Source organism: Cricetulus griseus, chromosome 7 (genome assembly GCF_003668045.3).
Source record: "Cricetulus griseus strain 17A/GY chromosome 7, alternate assembly CriGri-PICRH-1.0, whole genome shotgun sequence".
Classification (NCBI taxonomy): Eukaryota; Metazoa; Chordata; class Mammalia; order Rodentia; family Cricetidae; genus Cricetulus; species Cricetulus griseus.
The window spans coordinates 69,348,808-69,375,909 of record NC_048600.1 but is presented as its reverse complement, the minus strand read 5'-3'; the positions used below and the strand labels follow the sequence as shown (position 1 = coordinate 69,375,909).

The window sequence follows — 27,102 nt, the reverse complement described above, 5'->3', positions numbered from 1 at the left end:
ATGCCTGTGACCAAGAGTGCTGGTAGTCCCCAGGTAGCCACCACTGTCAAGTTGGACCTTGTGTCATCTCCTGAGAGTACCAAGAAGGTGCAGAGCCAGGATCCCAGTGTCGTGAATGGGAACTCTTCAGAGTCATCGAAGACTACCAAGGGCATAACGTGAGTGCGGCTCCCTGCCACCCCATGTCTGATTCCGTCAGCTTCCAGCCTAGACCTCCAGGTGGGTGTGTCTGACCCTCAACCCACTGTGCCACCGCTAAAGAGGAAAAAGTGGCAGCCAAAGGCTGTGTGAAATAGGAAATTCTAGCTGAGGCCAAGGTTAGAATCTGAAAAGTCCTGAGAGGGAAACTGAGGTCCAACAGCTTTAAGCCACATGTTAAGGTTTACAGGCAGAGAAGAGGCTAGAATATAGTGCTGTTGCTAAAGTCAGTTGGGGCTTTTGGTGTCTAGGAAGGGAGGCAGAACTTGGAAGGAAGTTGGGACCAGAGCTTAAGACCACAATGGCCTCACACCTCACAAACCAACAAGCAAGCCTCTCCCTGTAGCAAACCTGGCCCCTGCTGCTGCTAAGGTTGCAGTGGTGCTACTCAAAGAACAGCCTGTAAAAGATTCTAGTTTCTTCCATTTCCTGGAAGATGGGTTCTGGAGAAGGGGACATTCACAAAGTTTTTCAGAACATGACAAGCTGCAGGGCTCCAGCATGCTCTCTCTCCTTTAACTTCACCAGTCCAGCAGTCCAGCTAGCTCAGGCTCACACCTTAAGAAGCAAGTGTGACACCATCAGTGTTTTATGGCACTTAACAGAGGACCAGAAGGACTGGCTTCAGGTGGAATCCTGTCCTCCTCTCCCCCGAATCGACTTTCCTCATATGTAAAGCAGGGAGGAGCAGGTATGACCCAGTGCATTGAAAGGAGTGTGTGTGTGTGTGTGTGTGTGTGTGTGTGTGTGTGTGTGTGTGTGTGTGCATGCATGCGTGCGTGCATACTGGGGGTGAATATGGAGGAGGAGAAGGTGTGGCAGAGAGGGAGAGGGTGCTGAAGGGATGGACTCAATCTCTCTCCACAAGACACTGCAGGAATGGACTCAGTGGCTGCTGGCAGTGTGACATGGCTCCTTTGTCCCTGGAACTGGTCCTAGGCCTTCTAAGTGCTAGAGATTACTAGAGTGAGCTGTAAAGACCCCTGGGTTACCCACAAGAGAACAGGGGCATTTCTCAACTTTGAGAGAACCAAGTGACTCTTGTCCTGTGTCCAGGATGGTTGAGGTGACAATTTCAGCTGCTTAAAAATCAAAAGAATACAGCAAGCACGAGCTAGAGAGGACCTAGTGGGGCTTGGAGACAAGTCATATAGACTGAGTAGCATGCAGCTGATGGAGTCTGGCCTTCTGGGTTTGGTTCCCACTTACCAGCTGGAGAAAATGGAGTCTAGAAATGACAGATTACTCCTCCCAGGATGACCACACCTTCTATGTAAGCATGAAGCCCCCAAGCATAGTACCTGTATGTTCTAAGCTGCTTTAAAATATCCGTGATGGTGGTCCCAGGTCACCAAAGGAGTCAAAAATGGAACCCAAGCCTTCTGGCTCCTGATCCAAAATTTTGTGTGGCTTAACACACTGCAAACTGGCTGAAATACTGCAAGCTAAATTCTGATTTCCTAAGTTCTTTAGTTAGAAATTTCCTAAGTGACCCGTTGACCCCTTCCCAGTTGCAAAACAAGCCCATCACTGGGGGCCAGGGGGTGTAGTTCTCTGTCAGCAATGTTGACACCCACAGGGAAAGGGAAAGGCATGCAGGGCTCTCCACCCCCTTTCTCCTCCAATTGTTCTTTAACTACTACCAATCTGATGCTAGAGGACTTGGGGGTTAAAGTAGAGACTGGGAGTTGGGTGAACTCTTTCAAAATAGCATTATTCTTCACATTTGCAGAGGCTCTCCAGAGCCAGACATGTGCCCCTACAAAATGACAGAGCTGGGTAAGTAGCAGCCTTGGGTTGTAATCCTGGTTTATTTGATTCCAGAATCCTGGCTCCTTCCAGGCTCCTGTCACCGATTTGAGATGATCTGCTGGCTGTGAGGGTTTTTGGGGAATTTCTAAGGATTCTAAAGGGTTAGATAGATGCCTAGGGCGCTGTTTCACAAGGTCAGGATACAGACATCTGAAATAAAGATAGGCTTGAAATTCACTGGGAAAGAAAGTCCCAACTTGGAATTTTTCTCCCTTGATGACCTTGTCCTCTGGATCAACTGCACATCTCTCCTAAATAGTCAATTGAGGCTGTGGACATAGCTCAGCTGTGGAGAGGGCACAAGGCCCTGGGTTTGATCTCCAGGACTGCATGAAGTGGGCATGGTGGCACACACCTGTAGTCCCAGCACTGGAGAGGTGGAGGTGGGAGAATCAGAAGTTCAAGGTCACCCTTGGCTACATAATGAGTTTGAGGCCAGTCTGTGCTACATGAGGCCCTGTCTCAAAAAGAGAGAGAAAGAGAGGAGGGGGAAGATGGAGAAGGAGAAAGAGAGAGGAAAGGAAGGCAAGAAAGAAAAAATCATGAGTGGGTGCTGAGGGCATTGTTCAGTAGTACAGCCCTCGCCCAGCATGCACAAGGCCCTGGGTGTAACCCCGAACACCGTAAGTAAATAATAACCGAAAGTGTGCAAGTCCTTTGCTTTAGGTGTTTGTTTTGTTTGTTGTTGGTTTTTTTGTTTTTTTTGTTTTTTTTTTTTTGTTGTTTTTGTTTTTGTTTTTGTTTTTTTGGTTTAGAGGTCATGCCATTCTCCAGACTAAATGTCCTGGGCTAAGATGAAAAGAAAACCTCTCTGGAGACCAATCCCCAGATGAGCCAGGTCACCTGACCTATGACTAAGAAGTCATAGGAACTTTTGTCCTGTCTGCCTTTCCCCCCTATTCTTGGAGTGCAATCCTGACTCTGCCACAACTCAGGAGGTCAGGTTGGTCTCTGGGCCTCAGTTTCCTCCATAATGACTTAGGGCTGTCCCTTTCTGCCCTTGTCCTGGGTCTGCCTCCTAGAGTTCAGCAGAAGCAAAAAACTGAGCAGTGAAACAGATTGGCTTCCAGCCCTGACTCCCAGTGTATCCATGGTCAAATCATTTAGGTACTTTTGTGCCTCCATTACCCACCCATAAACTAAAACTCACAACAGTGCCTACTTTATTGTCTTGCCAAGAAGACTAAATGAGATGTTATGTATATTTAGTACAGTGACTCACATATTTCATGCTTCGTGGCATAGACTTAGCACGGATTGCTAATGCTGGGACAATTCTGGACAACTTGGGTTGGGTGGTCACCTTCCAGGAGACCCACATGTGCCAAGAAAGGATACAGGAGCATCAAGGTGGCCATACAAGAGTAGTTTCAGGACAGCCTTCAAAGCCACAGAAAAACCCTGTCTCAAAAAAACAAAACAAAACAAAACAAAACAAAACAAAACTACTCAATCAGAAAGTGTAAACATTCTCTAGCTGGGCATTGGTGGCACATGCCTTTAATCCCAGCACTCAGGAGGCAGAGGCAGGTGGATCTCTGTGAGTTTGAGACCAGCCTGGTCTCCAGAGCGAGTGCCAGGATAGGCTCCAAAGTACACAGAGAAACCCTGTCTCGAAAAACCAAAAAAAAAAAAAAAAAAAAAAAAAAAGGTGGCCACAAACTTACTTGTCCAGTTTAATTGAGGTGTTGACATGCAATGAGGGAATGGCCGCTAGATTCATCACTCCTCCTTCTCCTGCAGAGGGTTCCAGACATTGGTTCATCTGGTCAAAGGCAACATGGGCACAGGGATCCTGGGTCTCCCCCTGGCTGTGAAGAACGCAGGTATCTTGGTAAGAGGAATGGCAAAGTGGGGCCATTATGAAGAGCTGTGGGGTGGGGGAGGAGATAGTAATGAGTTAAAACACCCTGTAGCAGACAGTATCTCTGGGGGTAGAATCCAACCATCGAGCCTGAGTCTGAGTTCTGCCTTGGCTATGGACACGAGGAGTTTATTCAGCACTTTTGATCTGCTCTCAGGCCTCAACTTCCTCTTTTGTAGAAGTTAAGGGCTGGAGTTGGACCGGTTATCCAATTTGACTTTACAGAGCCTATGTGTCCTTGGAGACAACTCAGAGGCCACCAAAGGGACATGTGGTCACAACTTTAGGTCTCCTACTCCCATCACAAACTTCATCATAATTGCTATGTGTACTTTTGGGACATTACTTGAGATTGCTTTTGGAAAGACAAGCAAAATGGCTTTCAACTCAGTTTTCTAGAAAGCTCTTTCAGAGCTAGCAAATGGCTCAGTAGATAAAGGCACTAGCTGCCAAGTCCAATGACCCAAGTTTGGTCCCTGGGACCCACATGAGAGAAGAGGAGAGAAAGGACCTCCTCTGACCTTTGTCCCCTAACCTCCATATATGTACTGTGGCATGCTGGAGTCACCATCCCCAAACAATAAGTGGAGGGGGGGTGGGGGTCCTTGAATCCTTAGCAGTATTTGCCCTACTAAGTCGTCTTCTCTCCCACCTGTTCATGTCTGCCCTGCCTGCAGATGGGCCCGCTCAGTTTGCTGGTGATGGGCCTCATTGCCTGCCACTGTATGCACATCCTGGTCAGGTGTGCCCAGCGCTTCTGTCACAGGTGAGGAGTGTCCCATGTCTGGGGTCTTGGGGACATCCCTCAAACCTCTTACATTAGAAGAGTTTCCCTCTCCATAGTCCCCATGATTGCCAAGAAAAAGAGCTCCGGGAATGGGGAGATCTCGAGAGAGGTCTGGACACATGATTGCTTAGGTGACCTCAATCTGTCTTGACTGGCCAGCCCATCCAGGGGTGTGGATAACCCTTGCCTGTCCCTGCCTCTAAGAGTTAAACCCACTTCAGTGAGAGCCATGGGTCTAGGCACCACTACACCCACGCCAGACCAGAAGTGTGTTGTTACTCATGCTCTGTGGCAACTCCTCAATTTACAGGTGAGAACAAAGCACAATGGAATTACAACCAGACATCACAGCCGCCATTGGAACCTGCTGTGTTGACTCTGTGTTCTTTCCACACTGCATCTGTGTGGTCTTGGTCTGGATCTCTTGACTTTTTTTTTTTTTAACCTGTGAGTTGTGGGGCATAGAGGACTCCCTGAGTAAATGTGTAAGGAGTGGAGGAAGCCCTGAGTGGATTCGTAGTTTTGACATGATCCTTGTCAAGATCCCAATGCCCCCAAAGCCTTCCCAAGGTGAGGCTCAAAGAGATAGCAAAGCCATCCTCTGCTCCTAGAGTGACTGTTGACAGTATATGACGAAACTACCAGCCACAGCTTCCTCTTCGGGGATGACAGCAGCCTGTGGCTGCTCCCTGACAGAGACCTCCTACCCAGATCATGTAAACCTGCCTCCTTGTTGAGCTGTGCACACTAAGCCTGGCTCCTCAGTCAGTTGTATACAATAAATGCACTGGGGTTCTGGGCTGCTGCGACTGGTGCCTCACATCAGAGTGAGCACAGTGCCACTGGATCCCAGCTTTTCTGTTCGTGGGTCTGTCCTTTGCCTTTCTTCCTTCCCTTGTCATTCCAGTTAGGTGGATCCCTGGATCAGTGCAGAGCATTGTAGGGAGTGTGTGCATGTGTGCATGCATGTGTACAGGTGACATAGCACACTGTGGAGGTCACTGACAGTCTCGGCTGTCAGTCCTGGCCTTACAACTTGTTTGGAAAAAGGTCTCTTGTTCACTGCTGCATTCACCAGGCTGCACGGCCAACACAGTGCCAGGGATTCTCCTGTTTCTACCTTTCATTCTGCAGAAATCACAGACCTGTGCTTCTGGACCTGCTTTTAGGTGGGTTCTGGGATTTGAACTCAGGTCCTCAGGTTTACACAGCATCTCCCCAGTTTGGCCTCTCATCTCTTTAAAATCATAATCCTGGATTCATCTGTTTCTTACAATGCCGTATGTGCTTTGTCCTACAGACTCAACAAGCCCTTCATGGACTATGGGGACACAGTGATGCACGGATTGGAAGCCAGTCCCAACGTCTGGCTGCAAAACCACGCCCACTGGGGGAGGTACCTTGTTCTCTTTTTGTTTACAGTGGGTTAGGATATGAAGGAGAAAGCAATACTGTTAGAAAATGTCTTCTTTCCTGACCAGGTGGCTCCGAGGTCAGACTCTCCACAGGCAGGAGGGTCACTGCCAACATCACCTAGCCAGTTCTCCTCTAACTCTCGTGATAGGTGTTCATTTCACCATACATTTTTAGGAAACCACACTTATCACTGCCAACAGCACAGGGAAGAAGGTTTTGCTCTGGCATTACCCATGGTTCATTGGGAAGGACAGACAGCCTAGGGCTTGATTATGCAACACCCATGGGATACACATGAAAGAGGTTCTGGTTACTACCAAAGGGGTAGAGGGTTATGGGGGGCCAAGGGAAGGGATGTGTATCAGGGTCAGGGTGGCTTCACTGCAACAGCTGGGATAGACTGTACAGGAAGCAGCCTTGAAGGGGAGAAGGCAGGAGGGCCTGAAGTACCTTTCGGGAAGGGGGCAGAGCTGGGGTGCAAGCCACATGGGGATTTGACAGGTTCATGCTACAGAAAGATCAGGTGGCATGAAGGCATAGTCAGGGTGGGGAAATTGAGGAAGGTGCCTGGTCATATTGTCTATTTTATTTTTGTTTCATATGTACTTATTTGTTTGTGGGAGGGATTCATGCAGAGGTCAGAGGACAACCCATGGGAGTCAGTTCTCACCTCCTCCCACGTGGGTCTCTAGGATTGAACCCGGGTCATTGGATTTGACAGCGAGCATCATTATTTACTGAGCCCATAGTGTATATTTTAGACCCTCCCTAATAGTTTGTTATTTTCTTTTCAAAGGGTATTTATTTGTATTACCTTTAATTATATGGGGGGTGTGTATGTGACTACAAATGCCCTCAAAGGCTGGAAACATCAAATGCCCTGGAGCTAAAGTTATATAGCTGGTTGTGATTTAGGGCCTGGGAACTGAACTCTGGTCCTCCGAAAATGCAGTATATGTTCTTAACCACTGAGCCATCTTGACAGCCCCTTTCTTAAGAGAGCAGAAAGCCAAGAGAGCTTTTAATTTTAAAGCACGTGTTCATTCTTGAAAGGTTCGTCTAGCTTCTGTAAGACTATAAGGCAGCAAAGGACTGACTTTGACAGACCCCTGGGGAGGTTTTAGTGTAGACAATGTCCATTCTGATGGCAGCAAGAGGAATGAAGGAAAGTTGTGTCAGTAAGAGATTAGCTGAAAGGAAAGGAAAGAGTTGGGGCTGGGGATATGGCTCATTAGTCAATGCATTTGTTGTCCTAGCATGAAGACCAGGATTCAGATTTTCAGAACCCACAAAAATGACAGGTGGCTGGGGGGGCACTTATAACTCTGGACTCAGAAAGTGGAGACAGGGGATTCCCATGAGCAAGCTGGCTAGCAAGACTAGTGATATCAGGGAGCTCTGGGTTTGATTGAGAGACCCTACCTCAATGAATAAGGTGGGAGAGCAATGGAGAACGATTCCGCCTTCACATACATGCACACACGTGTACACTACATGTAAAACATGCATGTATGCACACATGCACACAAATGAATAAAAACAAGAAAGAAGAGTCAGATTGACTCAGACTTCTACCCACTTGTATTTTGGACAGCGTGGGTCTTTGGTGACATCTGAGAGGAGAGTTCACTGGGTATTGACTTACAGAACTAAAGGTATCAGTCATGAGGCCAGGGAGAGAGGAAAGAATGGAAACCAAAGAGAACAGAAAGACCAGATTTTAGGACACTTGGTTGAGCTGAACTGCCCCCCCCCCCAGCCCACCTATTAGCTCACAGGGCTGATACACGCGTCAACACCTCTGTCCATGGTGCCTGAGTTCAAGTCCACTCCTCTGTCTCTATTTTCAGGCCTATTACACCCCATCTGTCGTCTGTTTTCTTATCACCAACTAATTGCCCTTGTAGATGCATAGTCACCACATTTTAACATTTAAATATGGCCATGTATTGTTTTCTTACAAATAACGAAATTGGTGAATCGAACTTTGTCAACTTAACCATGTGGCATAACTTTTGATACAGAGTTATCCATGGGATATCTACCAAATGCCTGCTGTCTTAGTTAGGGTTTCTATTGCTGCAGTAAAACACCATGACCAAAAAGCAAGTTGGGGAGGAAAGGGTTTATTTGGTTTACACTTGAGTATTGCAGTTCATCACTCAGGACAGGAACTCAACAGGGCAGGATCCCAGAGGCGGGAGCTGATGCAGAGGCCATGGAGGGGCGTTGCTTATTGGCTTGCTTCGCTTGGCCTGCTCAGCCCAAGACCACCTGCCATGGGCTGGGCCCTCCCTCAATGATCACTAATTGAGAAAATGCCTTACAGCTGGATCTCACTGAAGCATTTCCTCAACTGAGGCTCCTTCCTCTGGTGTCTCTAGCCTGTGTCAAGTTCACACACAAAACCAGCCAGTACAACTGCAGTGGGTCAGGTAGTACTTTTGACATTGCATCCAAACTTTAAACCAGATGTGTGCCATTGCTTAGGGCTTCTCACTGCCTGGCTTTATAAAGACTGGGCCACAGTCTGGGGAGATGGCTCAGTTCTTCTCTTGGCTCTGTTGGCCTTTCACCCAGTTTCCTTCCCTGTTCTCTATCTATACTATACTGTAGGTCTCTGTTTATCAAACGGTGTTCTGAAGGGTTGGCGTTGGGGAGGGTTTTAGCACCAGTGATATGTGAGAGGGGTGTGGTAAAGAAACTGCCGACATCCCTGCTCCACGGTATGGTTAGGAGGAAGGTTTGTATATGAGAGCAAGAACAGCCAAGGGCATCTGGAAGAGTCTAGAGCAGAGAAAGAAAGTAGTAGACTGAACATGGCCAGCAGACTGGACATGGCTGGGTCTATCTGTGAGAGAAGGTAGAAGAAGAGCAGAGCATAGAGAATAGCGAAAACATAGTAAGAATAGCCAGAACAGAGAAGAGTGGGGATAGGGGTTATAAAAAGGATGAGTAGCTAGGGGTGGGGAAATTTAGGGTAGAAGAGGAGAAAAGAAGAGCCAGGATGCCAGCATGGACTTTGAAATGTGTAACAGGTGCTTGTGCTTCTGGGGAGCCTGAAGGCCAGCCTGCACTTTGATATGCAACCAAATGGAGAGCCTTATGTCCCTTCTGCCCGAGGTAAGGGAAATGACTCCTTTTGGCAGATGGAAACCAGTTTCATAAGTTCCTGAGGAAGTCTGGCTTTTATCTAACCCCCAGAAATCCTATAGTCCAGCACACTAAGCATGTTCCTGGACATATGGACTGCCTTTTGGAGTTTGGGGAATTCGTTTTTTCCTTTGGACCTGATAGTTGGGACCTCTACCCTTTCCTTTTTCAGACTCTGCTTTTCAACCTTGGTCTGCCTCCTTGAGGCTTTGTCCATTGGCACAACTCAGCATCCCAGCTGCTGAGACACAGTGTTCAGCTTCAGATACCACATGAGTGTTGTCCTGTCCCCTTCTCCTCAGGCCCATCCTTCCTCCTGAGTGGTCCAAGTCAAAACCAGGTACATCATGTAAGATATCTGTCCCCTACCTGGCAGTCCATGGTCAGGGTCCCCAAACTTTAAACACGCTTTCATCCTCCTGCCCTAGTGGCCACAGCTTCATGAAGGCAACTGTGCTCTCACTCTGCATGGAGAGAATCTGCTGTCACACCCTCTAGCTAAGTCTTGGAAGGCAGTGACGCCTACCTGTTCCCTCACACAAATGCTTCCTCATTCCTCCTTCTCCACACCCTCCTCCTATTTTTATTTTCTCTTCCTCCGTCTCCTCTTCTTTATTCCTCCCTCTTCCCTTCCCCCTTTTTCCCCTTCCAAAGGTGCCTTGTCTTGTGTATTACTTTTCCCATTTTCACATCTATGTGTGCTGTGAGGATGTCTGCATGTGTAGGAGGAATACACATAGTGCACATGTTTGCTCATGAATGTGGAGGCCTGAGGTTGATGTCAGAATCATCATCCATCACTCTTGCACTCATTGAGGCAGGGTCTCTCAGTCAAACCCAGAGCTTGCTGATATGGCTAATTTCATTAGCCATCTTGCTATGGAGATCTCATCTCCCTTTTCCAAGGCTGGAAGAGCAACATGCACGCCTGGCATTTATGTGGATTCTGGGGATCTGGACTGCACTTTGACTACTGAACTGTCTCTCCAGCTAATGGTGGTCTAAGAATGCTTCTTTCTTTCCATCACCACAATTCATTAATATTCTCTCTCTCTCTCTCCTCTCTCTCTCTCTTTCTCTCTCTCTCTCTCTGTCTGTCTTTGTCTCTCTCTGTCTCTCTCTCTACCTTGTTGTCTCCCCTTTAGCATTAAAGACCACCATATTAAGGGAATGAAGACAGATTAGGGATAAATAATTGGGGTTTACAAATTTATTAAGACTTTTCTCACCAGACAAACTTGTGATGTGGATATTTTTGAGTACATATTTATACAAAATAATGGGTTTCATGATAACACTATGTCTCTTTTCACCATGGCCTCTAGAGCCGTAGTATAATGCTAATTCCTTTGTATGCTTATGAGTGAATGTTGGTGTGTGCTTGCACATGTCTGTGGTGTGAGTGTTCATGAGCATTTATATACAAATGCTTGTGCATGCGGAGGCCAGAGGTCAACATACGGTGTCTTTTTCATTCACTCTATGCATATATATTTATGTATACATACATACATACATACACACATAGGTGTGTATGTGTGGTGTGTGTGTGTGTGTGTGTGTGTGTGTGTGTGCAGGATCTCTCACTGAACCTAGAACTCCCTGATTTGGCTACACTGGCAAGCCAGCACACTCCAAGGATACTTCTGTCTCCACCTTCCCAGAGCTGGGATTACAGGTGTGCATCACCATGCCTAGCTTTTTACTTGGGGACTAGGGATCTGAATACAGGTCCTAATGCTTGTGAGCAAGCAAGAAATTGCATCATTTCTTCAGCCCCTGTAATGCTAATTTCTGCCCATCTTACAAACCATTCTAGTATAAACTCCCAGAGCAAGAGGCCCTGTGTTATTTATGTATCTGTAATGCTCAATGAAGTGTCTGACACATGTGAGAAAAAAATGTTTTATCTGTTCTGGGCAGCTAATAAATGCTGTGTGGTTGCTGTCAGTGAGAGGCAGGGATGAAGAATGCCATGGAGCCAGGTGGAACATCCCTGGGAACTTGATCACTTACCCTGCTGTGAGTGTTCAACTGCTGTTTATAACGAGCTGTTGTTACCTCCCTCCCCCTGCCTTCTTGATAGTGGCAGACAGATGGAGGGTGTTGGTACAGGGCCACCAACCCTTGGGGACAGAAGGCAGAATGGCAAGAAATAGAACAGAAAAGTCAATTTCTTATAACAAGCTCCTCTCCTCTTCCTTCCTCCAGGTACATCGTGAGTTTCTTCCTCATTGTTACACAGCTGGGCTTCTGCTGTGTGTATATTGTGTTTCTGGCAGACAATTTAAAACAGGTACGTACATTAGACAAGGTGGGAAAGGGAGGACATAGAAGGAAGCTTCTCTACCAATTGTTTGCCTACCACATTACTTCATCTGAGTCCTCAAAAATCTCATTAATACAACATGGGAAGGGAAAGCCATGCTATCTTGTAGCTTGGCCTCCCCCACCCTCCATATATCTATAGATTTCTGAGTCATTATTCTGTGTGTGTGTGTGTGTGTGTGTGTGTGTGTGTGTGTGTGTGTGTGTGTGTACATGTTCAAGCCATCTTAGGAGCCCATACTTTTTCTCCTTAAAAGTTAATTCTCTCAGATGTTTTATTATATCAATGGAAAGCTGACAATCATAACTGATTCACATTTTGCTAGGTTCTTACATTTTAAGTAGTTTGAAGCAGTTCATCACTAAGAATGATCATAGCATGGTTTATATTTTGTTGCTGGATATTTCCACTGTTTCTTTTATTCTTCTTTGTTGTTTTGTTTTGTTTTGTTTTAAGATAGGGTCTCATGTAGCCCAGATTGGCTCAAACTTATTATATAGCCAAAGATGATCTTGAATTCCTGATCCCCCTGCCCCTACCCACTAAGTGTTGGGATTTCAGGTGTGTGCCAGCATGCCTGGTTTATGCAACCCTTGAAATCAGAACTTCATTCATGGCCAGCACTCTACTAGCTATGCCATATCCCCAAACCAAAGATATTTTTGTTTTGTATTGTCTTTATTTTATTGGTTGAGGCAAGATCTCATGTAGCCCAAGCTAGCCTCAAACTCACTATGTAGAGGCTCTCCAAAGAGCAAGATGCTATCTGCAAACCTTTACTTATGGTCTGTTGCTCATGGTCTGCATTTTTATCAGCTGTCTATCAAGGCAAGCACTGTCTTGAAGGGGTTGCAAGCTCTGTGAGTGGGTCTAAAACACAGAGGGCAACCTTCCATGTGACCATCTGGGAGGCAGCTCAGGTGGTGGGAATGCATACTGTGGTGAAGAAGCATCATTGTGTAGCCTCTGGAATCAGAGAAGGCTGCCTCCAGGACCCATATGTGAGCTGGGCATGCTTCAGCAGCTTGCAGAGTGTAAGCAGCCAAGCTAGGGACATAGACCATGAAAAAACTTCCAGGCAAGAATACATGGAACTGACCCAAGAGAAGCAACTCTGCTGGTCGTAGAAGACAGTGGTGGCTGCATTTGAGGAAGAGTCCTGACCACTTCGCAGAGATCTTTTAAGGAGGTCTGTGAGTGCCTGGCTAATTGTCTTAGTTAGGGTTTCTATTGCTGTGAGGAGATACCATGACCACAGCGGTTCTTATAAAGAAAAACATTTAAGGGTGGTTACAGTTCAGAGATTTAGTCCTTTATCATCATAGCAGCACATGGTGGCAGGCAGGCACACATGATGCTAGAGAAGGAGCTGAGAGCCCTACATCTTGATCCACAGGCAACAAGAAGTGAACTGAACTAGACATCACTTGGGCATAGGAAACCTGAAAGCCCGCCCCTACCATGACACACTTCCTCCAACAAGGTCACACCTACTTCTATAAGGCCACACCTCCTAATAGTGCCACACTCTATGAGCTTGTGGGAGCCACTTACATTCAAACTACCACACTAATTGTCTGGGGATGTTTCCTACTGTAGGGAAGAATCATTAAACAAACAAACAAAAAGGCGAAGTTCAGAGAGCTGGGATATATATAGCTCAATTGGTAGACTGATTGTATAACGTTCCCAAATCTCTGGGTTCAATCTCTCACAAAATGGGAAGGTGGAGGCAGGAGGATCAGAAGTTCAATGTCATCCTCAGCCACATAGTAAGTTTGTAGCCAACCTGGACTACATGAGATCTTGCCTCAGGAAAAAAAAAAAAAAAAAGCCAAGAAACTCAGTGGCACTGTGCTTGCTCTGCATGAATGAGCTGCAGGGTTCCATCCCTGCAACACACATGCAGGAAGTAGAGAAAAATTCAAGACATAATGACTCATATTTATATATCCATGATGTGTACTTAAGTTAAAATAAGGTTTCAAAATAAGAATGGATACAGTAATTGCCATTTTACAATATAAAATGAATCTCCATCATGTAACTTGTTACTTTGTATAGAAAATGCATGGATGAATATATTGGAGATGACTCAACACTTCTCCATGAGTACTGATGTCAGCAACAGCTTTACACTTTCTTCTTACATGATTCTAGATTGTAATTGTTCTGCCGTGAATCCTATTGTCTGAACAATAGTATTGTTTATATTAGAGTTATGCTGATTTTAAACTTAGGGTAGACCATTTATCCACCCTGACCTAATAGGGAAGGGGCATGTATACTGTGTGTTGAGAGATTGTATTAATCCCATTTTTGTTGTTGTGATAAAATACCTCAACAAAAGGAAACTTAAGGGAGAATTAGTGTGTTTTAGCTCACAACTCCAGGTTACAATCCATCATTGTAGGGAAATCAGGGAGCAGGAACCCAAAGCAGTTAGTCCCATCACATCCACAGTTCAGAGAAGAGAGAAATGAATGCTACATGCCTACTACTTAGCTCACTTTCTCCATGATTACACAGCCTAGGGCCCGATTCTAGGGAATGGTGCTGCCCACAGTGGGCTGGTTCTTCCTACTTCAGTTAACAATCAAGATAATTTCCCCACAGACACACCCACTGGCCAACCTGATCTAGACAAATGTTCACTGAGACTCTTCCCAGGTAATTTTAGATTATAGCAAATTGGTAATTAAAACTAACCAGCATTGGGATCTTGTTTACAACATGTTTGAGGGTGTTAATAGCTTTCACTAAGTAGGATTCAAGGATGTTGTGTTCTTCTGTAAGTGGTCCAATCCATGCAAAAGGGAGAAAAAGGAGAGCCCCGACATTCAAAATTCTAGACAAGAAAGAACAACTGGGTTTGAGAGATTACTTAGTGCTTAAGAGTACTTGTTGATCCTGCAGATGACCTGGGTTCTATTCCCACCACCCACACGACAGCTCACATCTGTCTGTTATCTCCAGTCCCAGGGATCTGACTCCTTCTTCTGACCTCAGGGGGCACCAGACATGCAGACGGTACACAAACATCCATGTAGGCAAAACAGTCATACACACAAAATAATAAAACAAATCTATCATTTTTGGTTTTTTGGGGAGGGGAAGGAGAGAGAGACTAACTTAGCTCTCTAGGCTAGTTATGGAGCAATAACTGATGGGCTTTAGGGGCTATGAGTGAAAGAAAGAGACTCTGGGAAATTTTTAGACAGAAAATGAGTGTACTGGAAGGATCTAAACTGACTTACAAAATGGAATAGAAAGCTAAACGTGGGTCTCAGAAAATACCAGAAGCCAGAGCATGCATGGTGTGTGTGTGTGTGTGTGTGTGTGTGTGTGTGTGTGTGTGTGTGGTGAGGCTGCAGATACCAGGATGAGTGAGTCATCCCTTGGGACCTTACTGTCGGGGTTCACTCTCACCTTTTTTAGTTGATATTTGTGTCACTCGGCTTGAGAATTCCATCTGTATTTCTGAGCTCAGAGCCTGCCACACAGGCCAGCCTCCAGCTCTGTGATCTCCAGTTGTCCCAAGACTGAATTCTGTATGAATAATCAATACCAGGAGGATAGATGCCAGGAAGCCAAGGCACCAGACCCCACTATAAATGTAGTTATCTGTCATGAAATTTGCTGTCTTGATAGCCTCCTTTAAGGTAGTCTGTTGAAGAGGATTTAGAGTAAGACATTTCATGGGCTGGAGAGACCGCATTTACTGACAAGCTTGATCTGAGTTCGATCTCTGGGTCCCCTACAGTAGAAGGAAATAACCAACTTCTGTAAGTTGTCCTCCGACTTCCATGTGTGCACAATGTTGAGCACACATGCACACACGAACATATACATAACTGTAAATGTCTTAGAAAAATTAAAACCAAAAGGAAGTGGGCAGTGCCCTGTACTTGCTCGAGATCAACTCTTCATAAGAGAGCCTGCTTCTGGGGAAAGCGCTGAGTCCACCGTGCGACCAGATTCTTCCTCCTCTTGCTTTCCCATTTCTTCCCCAGGTTGTAGAAGCTGTTAATGGCACAACCTTCAGTTGCCACAACAACGAGACTGTAGTTCCGATGCCCACCATGGACTCACGACTCTACATGCTTACCTTCCTGCCCGTTCTGGGGCTTCTGGTCTTTATTCGGAACCTCCGTGTCCTCACCATCTTCTCCCTGTTGGCCAACATCAGCATGCTGGTTAGCCTAATCATCATTGCCCAGTACATCATCCAGGTTGGTGCACAGCGCCCACTGACTCCCTGGGAGGCGGGGCCCTTGTACCCATATGAGGCATCAGGCCCCAAGTCCTAAGGTGGGTACGGTATGTTCCTCACCCTTCAGCCTAGGGCCCATCTTGTTATAATTTCCCCCTTTGTACTGTCTTGTCTTTTTACCTATCTCATTCCTTCTGTATCTCCAAATGACTGCTTTTAATACCAAATCCAGCTTTTTAAAAAGCTATGTTTGCAGGGTTGGGGAGGCGACTCCATTAGTAAACCGCTTGCTGCGTGAGTATGAGGACCTGAGTTTAAATCCCCAGAACCTGTGTAAGTGACAGGGTGCTGTGGTACAGGCTTGTAATTCCAGCACTGGAGTTGGGGCAAGCAAAGCAGAAACAGGAAGATCTCTGAGGCTGGCTGACCAGACAGTCTAGCCAAATTGAAGGGCTCCAGGTTTAATGAGAGACCCTGACTCAAAAATTAAAGACACCTGACATTGACACTGGCCTGACATTGACCTCTGGCCTCCACATGTACCCACACATGTTCATTCACACCTGTACACACATATGCTACTTCTGATTTATGTTGGGGGATATTCCAGGAATCTTAGATTATAAAAACAATTCTGTGTTTCTTTTAACATTCTGGGCCAAGGGCTGAGTAGAGCATTTACTCCACTTCTGTCCTCTCCCTTTAATCTACAGCTCAGAAAGAGAAGAGCAGACTTTCACATTCAACCTACTGTGTTGGGCTCCCTAGAATAGTCTGTAACTGCACTCTACTCATAGATGTTCTTGGGTGCCACTAATCTGTGATGCATACAATATGCTTTTAGAGACTTCTGGTAAACCTGCTCCCTTCATGATCTTCCATGATTTGACAATGCCTGAATGCTCCAGCCCTCTGGCTCTTTGGTACTGTGAAATATTAAAGTCAATATTTATCATTTGTACCTCATTCTAAAGGCTTGCTGAACTTTTGGTCATTCAATGTTCTCAAATCCAGCTCTCCTCTCAGAGTACTTCTTGCTTAGAGGAGTCCATGGAGTGTGCCCATGGAGTGACAAGCTCATATTTCTCTCTCCTATAGGGAATTCCAGACCCTAGCCAGTTGCCAATGGTAGCAAGCTGGAAGACCTATCCTCTCTTCTTTGGAACAGCCATTTTTTCATTTGAAAGCATTGGCGTGGTAAGCTTGGAATGAAGGTGGCCTTTCCCTGGACCTGTGAGCCAGTTTCTGGGAAGGAGCTATGAGCTCTGGCTTTGTGTGTACTCTTGGTCATTGGGTTAGGCCTGTGAAAATTACACATGGGATAAAGTAGATTACAGCAGAGAAGCAATCCAGAGATTATTTTTGTCAATGTCTATCCAATGTTTATCTTCCCAGCAATATGCGTTTCCTAGTCTTTTTAAAAATCAAGACTAGTGATTGTACATAATTTAAATGAAAAGACTTCATAAAAGATAAAGGTGTTTTAGCCAGGCAAAGTGGCACATGCCTTTAATCCCAGCACTTAGGAGGCAGAGGCAAGTGGATCTCTGAGTTCAAGGTCAGCCTGATCAACAGATAGATTTCCAGGACAGTCTGAGCTATACAGAGAAACCCTATGTGAACACCATCCCAACAAATATGAGTGTTTTAAACTGCAAAAGAAGTGTGTGTTTTCAATCGATTATGGGCTGGGGATATAGCTTAGCCAGTGAAGAACTCCCTCGAGTGTACAAAGACCTAAGTTCCATCTTCAGCACCACATGAACTGTAAACCTTGCCCTCAGGAGAGGGAAGTAGGAGGATCAGGAGTTCAAGGTCAGCCTCAGCACCGCAGCATATTCACCGGCAGCCTGAGCTACAATGAGAACCTGTCTCACCAAAAAAAAAAAAAAAAAAAAAAAAAAAAAGATAATTCTTTTCCTCCCTATTGACAAAGCTGTACAACAACACTGATATAAGAATCTTCTCAGTCTTATGCGGTCATTCTAATCTCTGCTGCTGCCTCCTTCCCTCAGTGCTCATAACTGCAGCACAGCCACTGAGGGGCTGGCTCACCTCCCATCAGCTTACCCACTGAGGAGCCTGAGTTGTCTCTAGACTGTAACATCTGTGAGTAACGCTCCTAATGTCCACTCCTAGAACTCGTGTATGGGTCTTACGTAGATTTAACTTTTTCTTCTCTAGGAAGAGGCTTCTGGGTCTCATATTTATAGGACATTTAGAAGAGTGACAGTAATCCTGGTCAGATGTTTGTCATTGCTGGTTAGGCAAGTGGTTCTACCACTGAGCTCCACCCCCAGCCCTGACTGACACTTTTTACTTCAATCGGAACACGTGAGCATTGCAGTCCTTCAACATTGGGACTAGTGCCTATCTGGACTGCCAGTCCTTAGCAGGTGTGGGAGTGTGTGGGAATCGAACCCAGGACCTCATGCATACTAATCAGAACTCCATCACTGAGCTGTGCCCCCAGTCCCAGCATATTTTTATTTCAAACATTCTGCAGTGTGTAGTGGTATTTGATTATGGTTTAATTTGCATTTTACTAATAACTAATGATACTTGGTTATGAATACATCTTTGTTTTTAGTAGTGTGTGAGTGAGTAAAGGTGTGAGTGTGGTGTCAGGAGTCAGTTCTCCCCTGTACCTTTTGAGGTGTCTCTCTTACTGCTTCAACTGCTCTTGGGCCCCCAGGCTAGCTGTCCCGTGAGCTTTCTGCCAGTCCTCCTGTCTCTGCCTCCCATCTTACCTTAGGAGTGCCGGGATTACAGAGGTGTGCCACTACAACCAGCTTTTTGTGGGCTGGTGGAATTGAACTCAGGTCATCAGGCTTTCCCAGCAAGTGCTTTCCCCACGGAGCCCTCTTGTTGGCCCTCCTTTCTGCTGTTTAGTTAGTATATGTGTGTCTTCTTTGTGATGTATTCAAATCTTGCTTTGTTTTTTGAGACAGGGTCTTGATATGGTTCCCTGACTGGCCTTGTACTTATGGTAATCCTCTTGCCTCTGCCTCCCAAGCCAGGTGTGTGCCAGCCTGTACCTATCTTTCACATAAGTATTTCTTTATCTGAGTTCATCAGCTTCTAGCCAATCTCCTTTTAATTATCCTCTGACCAGAAAGCCTGGCTTTTGTCTCCCTATGCTTCCATGTACTTCTTGTGTTTCTTCCATGTATTTCTCAATGTCTTAAACAGAGAGAGAGAGAGAGAGAGAGAGAGAGAGAGAGAGAGAGAGAGACAGAGACAGAGACAGAGACAGAGACAGAGAGATGAAATGAAATGTATTCTCCCCAGGCTCAATTTGATGGGTATGCTACCTCACAGGGCCAGTCTTCGAAAGTATCGTACCCTTCATGCTCTGCCCACACCATCTTAGAATTCTTGACCTTTGCCCAAGTGCACTACATCCTGATTTTACACAAGTCGCTGTGTATTGTCCATCTTGAATGCCCCTCACTCCTGAGATCTCCCAAAGGCTCACTCCTAGTTGCTCACAGCTACTTCAGATGTCTGTTTAATCTCTGTGTCACTGGTACACCAGAATGTGACTCTGTGGCTGGGACTTGTCTTTGGAGATTTTGGCCTGGCAGAAATGGAGAAACAGGAAATCAGGGTTCCTGGCATACTCTCTGTCCTGCAAGGCTCCCTTTTCACATGCCCCCGCTAAAAAGAAAAGGTGTTCCGTGAAGTGGTTTCCATCCTCAACCACTGAATCATTCCAGAATTGGGGCCTCCCTTGAGTTTAAACTTGTAAAAATAGAAAGGAAACTATCCTGAACCTCAACATTATGACATTTATCCCCATGCAAAAACTGGAAACTCTGCCTTATACAAAAACCAACCCAAGGCCCAGCAAGATGGCTCATTGGATAAAAGTGCTTGTCTCCAAGCCTGAGGGCCTAAGTTTAATGCCCGGGACCCACATGGTGGGAGGAGAAAACCAACTCCTGCCAGATTTTCCTCTGATCTCTGCACACACATGAAATAAATAAATAAATGTAATTTTTTAATCTTAAAAAAGCCCCAATAACTCAAAATGAATCAAAGACATTAACAGGAGACTCAAGACTCAAACTTCTAGAAGAGAATTTTGAGGGGGTTGGTCAGACACGGTGGTGGTTCCAGGGGATGATTTTTCTGGATAGGATTCCAAAGGCACAGAGAACAAAAGTAAACTGGCAAATAGAGCTATGTCTAACTGAAGAGCATCTGCATAGAAAAGGAAAGAGTGGAGGAGAGACAGCTTTCAAAATAGGAGGCATGTGCTCACACGGTAAAGGGTTGACACCCAGCTTGAGGGCTGACACTACAATGTATAAGAAACCCAACAAACAACAGCAAAGTAACCAGCTGCAAAATGAGTGAATGATGTAAGTGGAGTCTTCCTCGAGAAGAACTACTAATGACCAACAAATAGTATGAAAATATGCACCTTCTCATGGGCTGTTGGGTGTATCACAGAGAGGTATCTTTTCACCCCTGTCCAAATGGCTATTGTCATAAATCAGAAGTGCAAAGATGGCTCTGCTGTTAAGAGCACTGGCTGCTCTTGAAGAGAACCAAGATTCGGGTCCCAGCACCCACATCAGCTTGTAACTCCAGCTCCAGGAGATCCATCACCCTCTTCTGACCTCCACATATGCTGCAATGACTGTCAGAATTTTCTTCATATTAAAACAGATTTATTTTTGTTCTACGTGCATATGTGTTTTGCCTGCATGTATGTATGTAGACTACATGCATGTCTAGTACCTAAAGGGTCCAGAAGAGGGTGTCAGATCACATGGAGCTGGGGTTACAGATGGTTGTGAGCTGCCTGATCTAGGTCCTGGGAACTAAATCTGGGTCTGCTACAAGAGCAGCCAGTTGTCTTAACTGCTGAGCCCCGGAATTTCCTTCTTTTTAGAGGCTGTATAATATTCCATTGCATAGATGTACCACATTTTGTTTGCTCTGCCTCCTGCCTTTCAATCGTAAATAACATTGACATGAGCAAGATCATACAAACAACTTTTCAAGTCCCTTCTTTTGATTCATTTGGGAACATGCCAGAGGCAACGAGGCTTTCTCTTCTGTGTGCTTCTGGTTGATACTGCTACTGCTATTGTTGCTGTTATCCTCCCCCTTCGCCTTACAATGTGGTGTTCCTGCAGGTCCTGCCTCTGGAAAACAAGATGAAGGATGCCCACCGCTTCCCAACCATTCTGTCTCTGGGGATGTCCATCATCACCACCCTGTACATTGCCATTGGGGCCTTGGGCTACCTGCGGTTTGGAGATGACATCAAAGCCAGCATCACTCTTAACTTACCCAACTGCTGGTACCTTCATGGCTCTTGGGTGGGAGGAACTGAGAGATGTGTAGAGATGTAGCTCCCTTCCTCTCCCTGTCAGAGCAGGGAGACCCAGGTCTAGAGACACTCTCACTGGGAGAGGTAGAGCCACCATTGGAACCTTGGGCTACAGAGATGTGTTGATAGCTGCCTCCAGGTCAAATAGGGTCTTGGTATTTTGGTGTAAAGGGGACACAACTAAGAGGAAAGAACAGAAGTAAAGAGAGAGTCCTTGTTCACCTGGGGGGGGAGATGGGGGTGCTGGAGGAGGACAAAGGGCTTTATCTGTGGGTTGGAACCTTCTGGCTCCCCTCCCCAGGCTCACAACTAAGTCTCTGCTGCCACTCCCCCTCCATGCCAAGCCAGGGGAGCTAGTGTTGAAAACTTGAAACAGGGCTGTGGAGAAGGTTCAGCCACTAAAAGAATTTGGCATGCAAGCAGGAGCACCCTGAATCTGATTGCAACACCACCCCAAAAAAGCCAGACATGTGACATGTGACTGTAATCCCAGCACTGGGAAGGTAGAGCCAGGAGGACCCCCAAGGTTCACTGCCCTGCCAGTTGGGTTGAATTGGTGAGCTCCAGGTTCAGTGAGAGACCTTGTCTCGAAAAATAAAGTGCAAAGTAGCAGAGGAAGACATCAACCTCTGGCCTCTCCATGCATGTCACACACACACACACACACACACACACACACACACACACACACACACACACACACACACACGAGTTTAACCCCCTTGAATCCTCGCCATTCCTCCCTACCCTCAGCTTCAAGCCCACCCATGACCCCGCTTCTCCTTTCACCCCTCCACACAACCCTGCAGATAACATCTTTTCCTCGCTATTATTAAGGACTTGGCAGTACTCCAAATGAAATTGTGCACTTATTGACAGCCCCTGATATACTGAGTACTTGGTGGGGGCGGGGGCAAGGACAATTCCTGTAGACTCTAGTCACAAAAGACTTTAGACCCAGGCTTTAGGTCCCTGGCTACTTACCTTGGGTCTTCCTGAGAGAAGTATTTAGTGTTAGGCCTGACCTGATCCACACTTCACAGAGTGGTCTGTGAAGGCACTAGGTGTGTACATGCTCAGGGCTGCTTGTCTCTCATTTACATAACCCTTCCCTCCGCTGCCATAAGATCCTGTATGCTTCTCTGCTCTCTCCACACTCTGTACTCGGAAAAGGCCCCACACCTTCATCTTCAGAGAAGGAAACACAGACCCAAGGGACTGTCCCAAAGTCAGAGGCTGCTGTCCCCAGGAGGCCGGGTATGGGAGTGTCAGGCCATGAAGAACATGACTGTGTTTCTTGCAGGCTGTACCAGTCAGTCAAGCTCCTGTATGTTGTTGGCATCCTGTGCACCTATGCCCTGCAGTTCTACGTCCCTGCAGAAATCATCATCCCCTTTGCTGTCTCCCAGGTGTCAAAGCGCTGGGCACTGCCCTTGGACCTGTCCATCCGTATCGCCATGGTCTGCCTCACATGTGAGTAGAACAGAGACTCAGGGAGCCTCTGACCATTTCCTGAGAAGTTCGTGTGTGTGTGTGTGTGTGTGTGTGTGTGTGTGTGTGTGTGTGTGTGTGTGTGTGTGTTCTGGATACACCTCAGGTCCTTGTGTCTGCAGGGAAGACACTTGACTAACAGCTATCTCCCCAACCTCCATTTAAACAATCCCTAATTCTCCCTAATTAGATAGGTATGCTGATGCCCAGCCGAAGGACAGATTCATTGATATCAGTGTATTAAACAGTAGCCATGACACAGAGAGTGTACAAGGCCCTGTGGCAAACCCTCCCTAGGCTGCATTTCATAGCATTGTATTCAGTTCCCGTGAGAATGCTCATGAAGCAGGACACTGTCAGATAACTGGCCTGTGACTGTTGGGAGCTGGGGACATGGCACAGTCTGGAGAGTATTTGCCTGGCGTAATTCATTCTCCAGCACCTCATAAACAGGGTGTGTTGGCACATGCTTGTGATCCCAGCACTCTCGAGGTGGGGTCAGAAGGATCAGAAGTTCAAGGTCACCCTTGTCCACTTAGCAAGTTTGAAGCCAGCCTGAGTTACATGAGCTACTTTCTTAATAGTTAATAGCAGTAGTGAAGGGCCAGTGAGATGGCTAAGTTGGTAAAGACACCTGCTGCCAAGCCTGACGACCTGAGTTTAGTCCCCAGAACCCACATGACAGATGGAGAGCATCGACTCCTAAAAGTTGCCCTCAGACTCGTACACATGTGCTGAGACACACAATGTACATGCATACATTCAATAAATAAATGTAGTTAAATTTGAAAAATCATTTTAATGAAGACACATACATACACTAAGTAAATAAATGGAGTTAAATTTTTAAAAGATCATGTTAATGAAGAAAAACAAGCAGGGCCCAAACCCAGGTCATCACAGCCCAGAGCCAGCACCTTTCACTTCCAAGGCTGGCACAGAAGGTCAGGAACCAAGGAGAATGCTTGGGCAATGGGTGCAGTTGGTCCCTCAGGACTTCGTGTAAATTTAAGCCAACATTTAAAACAAGCCCATACCCATGCTCGTGCAGGCAACCCTAACAAAATCCGGTAGGTTGTTTTAAAAGAGACATGAGGGGGCTGGAGAGATGGCTCAGAGGTTAAGAGCACTGACTGCTCTTCCAGAGATCCTGAGTTCAATTCCCAGCAACCACATGGTGGCTCACAACCATCCGTTAGGAGATCTGGTGCCCTCTTCTGGTGTGCATATATACATGGAAGCAGAATGTTGTATACATAATAAATAAAATCTTTAAAAAAATAGAAATGATAGGGGGAGGCTTGTGGAGAAAAAGAATTCTGGAACAAGTGGGAGGAGACAAGAGAGGGTAGTGGGGGTGAGGATGATCCACATACAGAATATACCCACAGGAAATTGTCAAAGGATAAAAAATGAAAAGTGCACAAAAATCATTTGGTGGGGGAGAGAGGTCAGCGCACACATGCATGAAAGAGTAATAACAGAAGATCATTTGAAACTATTGACATTTGAACAGAGGTTGAATAAAAAGCATGATTGAAGCCTGTTTTGCTGACTAGCTAGGGCATTCTGGAAACACAGCCCCTACACACACACACACACACACACACACACACACACCTGTCTGCAAGGCCAGCCCAGCAGAAGGCTAGCCATTGTCAAATTGGAATTGAGGAACCATCTGAAAATGACCTGCTGTCCAATTTCTTTGGAGTTTTGAGGATAGTGGGTACTGCTAGAGCCCCAAGCTTATGAGTCAGGCCTGCTTCCTTCATTACTGGGGTTTACAGAGCCAGGTGGACTCTCCTGGATGTAGCTCACAAATGAACTTTGTGTTTTCTCTTAATAATCTCTCCATTTTCAGAACCCCACACACTGAACCTAAGTGGGTAGAGAAAATCCCCCAACAACCCAACAATATGAACACATAGTATTATGTGGACTCCACCGCTCATGACCACTCAGACAGTTTGTAGCCAACTGAAAGTCTTTATTCCAGCCGGAAGAGACTATCTATGCTCAGGTATTTGGGGACCCAAGTGTAGCCCTGAACTTTCAGAGAAAGATGCTTTTACAGGCAAAATCCACATCCTGTTTGATGTCTCTAGCTGAAGTGGAGAGCGGGGATTGCACAAGCAGATAGTTTAACTGAAGCTAAGCCAAGTTTTAGATGGGGCATCTTGACCTCTCGTTCCTAGAATAGAGTTGGGTCATTTTCTACAGGAATTCTCCATCAGGGAAATCAGATTCTAATTTAGCCTGAAATGGCCTCAGCAAGGATAGGAGATGGAGGAACCTCTGCCCTGTCTTGCCCTGTCCCACTGCATCTGGACAACAGGAGTGAGTTGTCTCAACTGTTAACGTGTCATCCCCTGAGATAAGAACAGGTGCACTGGTAGCTCTCCATTCTTCCCATTTTTAAATTTTTTTACATTTATTTGTTTATTGCTTACATATGCATATTGACACATGTGTGTAGGTCAGAGGACAATTTTTACCATGTGTGTCTGGAGATCAAAATCAAATTACCAGACTTAGCAGTAAGTGCTTATACCCACTGAGCCATCTCCCATTTGTTTGATGCTGTTCTGTTGCTGTTTTAGTTTAGTTAAGCTTTGTTTTGTTTTGCTTTTATGGGGTGTCTCAGGATGTATCCCTGGCTAGCCTAGAACTTACTATGTAGACCAGGCTGATCTGAAATTCACAGATTTGCCTGCTGCTTCCCAAGCTCTGGGGACTAAAAGCATGCAGCACCACACCTTGCCCTTTTTTTTTTTCCTTTACTTCTTTTTTCCCCCTTTTTATACAGTCTCATATAGCACAGGTTTAGCCTCAAACCAAACTATGTAGCCAAAGAAAACCTCGAGCTCCTGATCCTCCAGTCTTCACCTCCAAAATTCTGGGGCTGTAGGCATACCAACTGGAGGTAGGTGCTGGGGATAGAACCCAGGCTCCATGCATCTTAGGCAGGGATTCTACCAACTGAGCTACAACAGTAGCCCTCAGCTTGTATTTGCAAAACTGAATGTCTGAAGGAGGTTTCGCTTCTTCTAAAGGTGACTTCAATAACAACCTTTAAAGGCATTGGGTCTCTCCATCTGTCCCCCTTCGTCTCCCATAGGCATGCTGGCCATCCTCATCCCACGCCTGGACCTGGTCCTCTCCCTGGTGGGCTCTGTGAGCAGCAGTGCCCTGGCTCTCATCATCCCGCCCCTGCTGGAGATGACCACCTACTACTCGGAGGGCATGAGCCCCCTGACCATCATCAAGGATGCCCTCATCAGCATCTTGGGCTTTGTGGGCTTCGTAGTGGGGACTTACCAGGCCCTGGATGAGCTGATTGAGTCTGGGAACACTCTCCCCTTGTCCAACTCCACTATGTTTTTTCAGTGACAGAGCCTCCCCTCACCCACGGCGACTCATGTTGTTTCACTTCGCATTTTCCCTGGACCAAGACTTTGGTCATTCTCTAGTTTTCCACACAGTGGAGAGCTTTTAGATTCCACCCTCCTTTTTTTTGGTCATTTATCTGATTTCCTACCTTGAGTGGAGCTATGCAAAAAGCAGCCACTAGAGGGCAGCAAGGGCCAGCTTTTGGCAGAAAGAGGGCTCTGCCTGCTCATTTTTTGGTAAACAGATCACATCCTTTTCCTGTCAGTGAAAGACAAGGGGGCCCAGGTGAGTCACAATACTCAGGTAAAGAAGCACCGTCTATGTTGCAGATAAGGGTATTGAACTTTCTAAACCACTAAAATTTTAGCCCAACTCAGAAATCCAGCAGTGACTAAGAAAAAAGCAGGGTCAAGCCGATGAGCCAAGTACAGGAGGCAGCAGACACAGACATCACTGGAGGAGGTTATTTCTGAATTCTTGCAATGAACATCCTCGATTACCTACTGGGCACCAGACATAATACACGGTTCTTATATGATAGTTTTGGTAAAAGTGTTATAAATACCCTGTGTCAATGTAATGTTGCAGCTCCAGCTACCAAATGGTGGAGTCTACATGTGACCCTTTGAGTCTTGATCTTACAAAACTTGCTTTGGCCAACAGTAAATGTAATATAAATGGAGATTTGGTGATGGCTTCTACCCTGAGACTGCCATCTTCTTTCTGCTCCATGGAACTGACTTTTTTTTTTTTAAGTGTGTGTGTGTGTGTGTGTGTGTGTGTGTGTGTGTGTGTGTGTGCCACAGGAGACTATCAGATCTCCTGCATCTGGAGTTACAGGTGGTTGTGATAGAACTCAGGCCTCTGCAAGAGTAGCAAGCACTATTGATCGTTGAGCCACCTCTCCAGCACCTAATCTTATTGTTGAGAACTAACTGGCCTTAGCCAAATCTTGGAGTGAATAAAGTAAGAAACACTGATGTAAGGGACAGATGCCAGCTAGGGCTCATTAGCAATTATCCACATCATCTCAGCTACTGGTAAGCATAGCTGAGTGACAGCTCTATTTTCAAGTTGTTAGTATTGTCTGTTTATTTCT

At 46.0% G+C, this 27,102-nt stretch overlaps 1 protein-coding gene across 1 annotated transcript; it reads left to right on the top strand.

The window, feature by feature from the left end:
• On the top strand, nt 1–26,003 carry LOC100765800 (proton-coupled amino acid transporter 2). Its single transcript, XM_027427461.2, has 10 exons — nt 1–158; nt 3,754–3,844; nt 4,552–4,640; nt 5,962–6,057; nt 11,442–11,526; nt 15,573–15,791; nt 16,871–16,969; nt 20,923–21,089; nt 22,423–22,592; nt 25,732–26,003. The coding sequence occupies exons 1-10, from the start codon at nt 1–3 to the stop codon at nt 26,001–26,003; spliced, it is 1,446 nt and encodes a 481-aa protein (XP_027283262.1).
• Nucleotides 26,004–27,102: the final 1,099 nt, after the last annotated feature.

Coding starts and splice junctions, on each gene's coding strand:
- LOC100765800 (XM_027427461.2), top strand. CDS start 1: ATGCCTGTGACCAAGAGTGCTGGTAGTCCCCAGGTAGCCACCACTGTC. Junction 4,641..5,961: donor GCCCAGCGCTTCTGTCACAG/GTGAGGAGTGTC, acceptor TTTGTCCTACAG/ACTCAACAAGCCCTTCATGG. Junction 16,970..20,922: donor CATTTGAAAGCATTGGCGTG/GTAAGCTTGGAA, acceptor GTGTTCCTGCAG/GTCCTGCCTCTGGAAAACAA.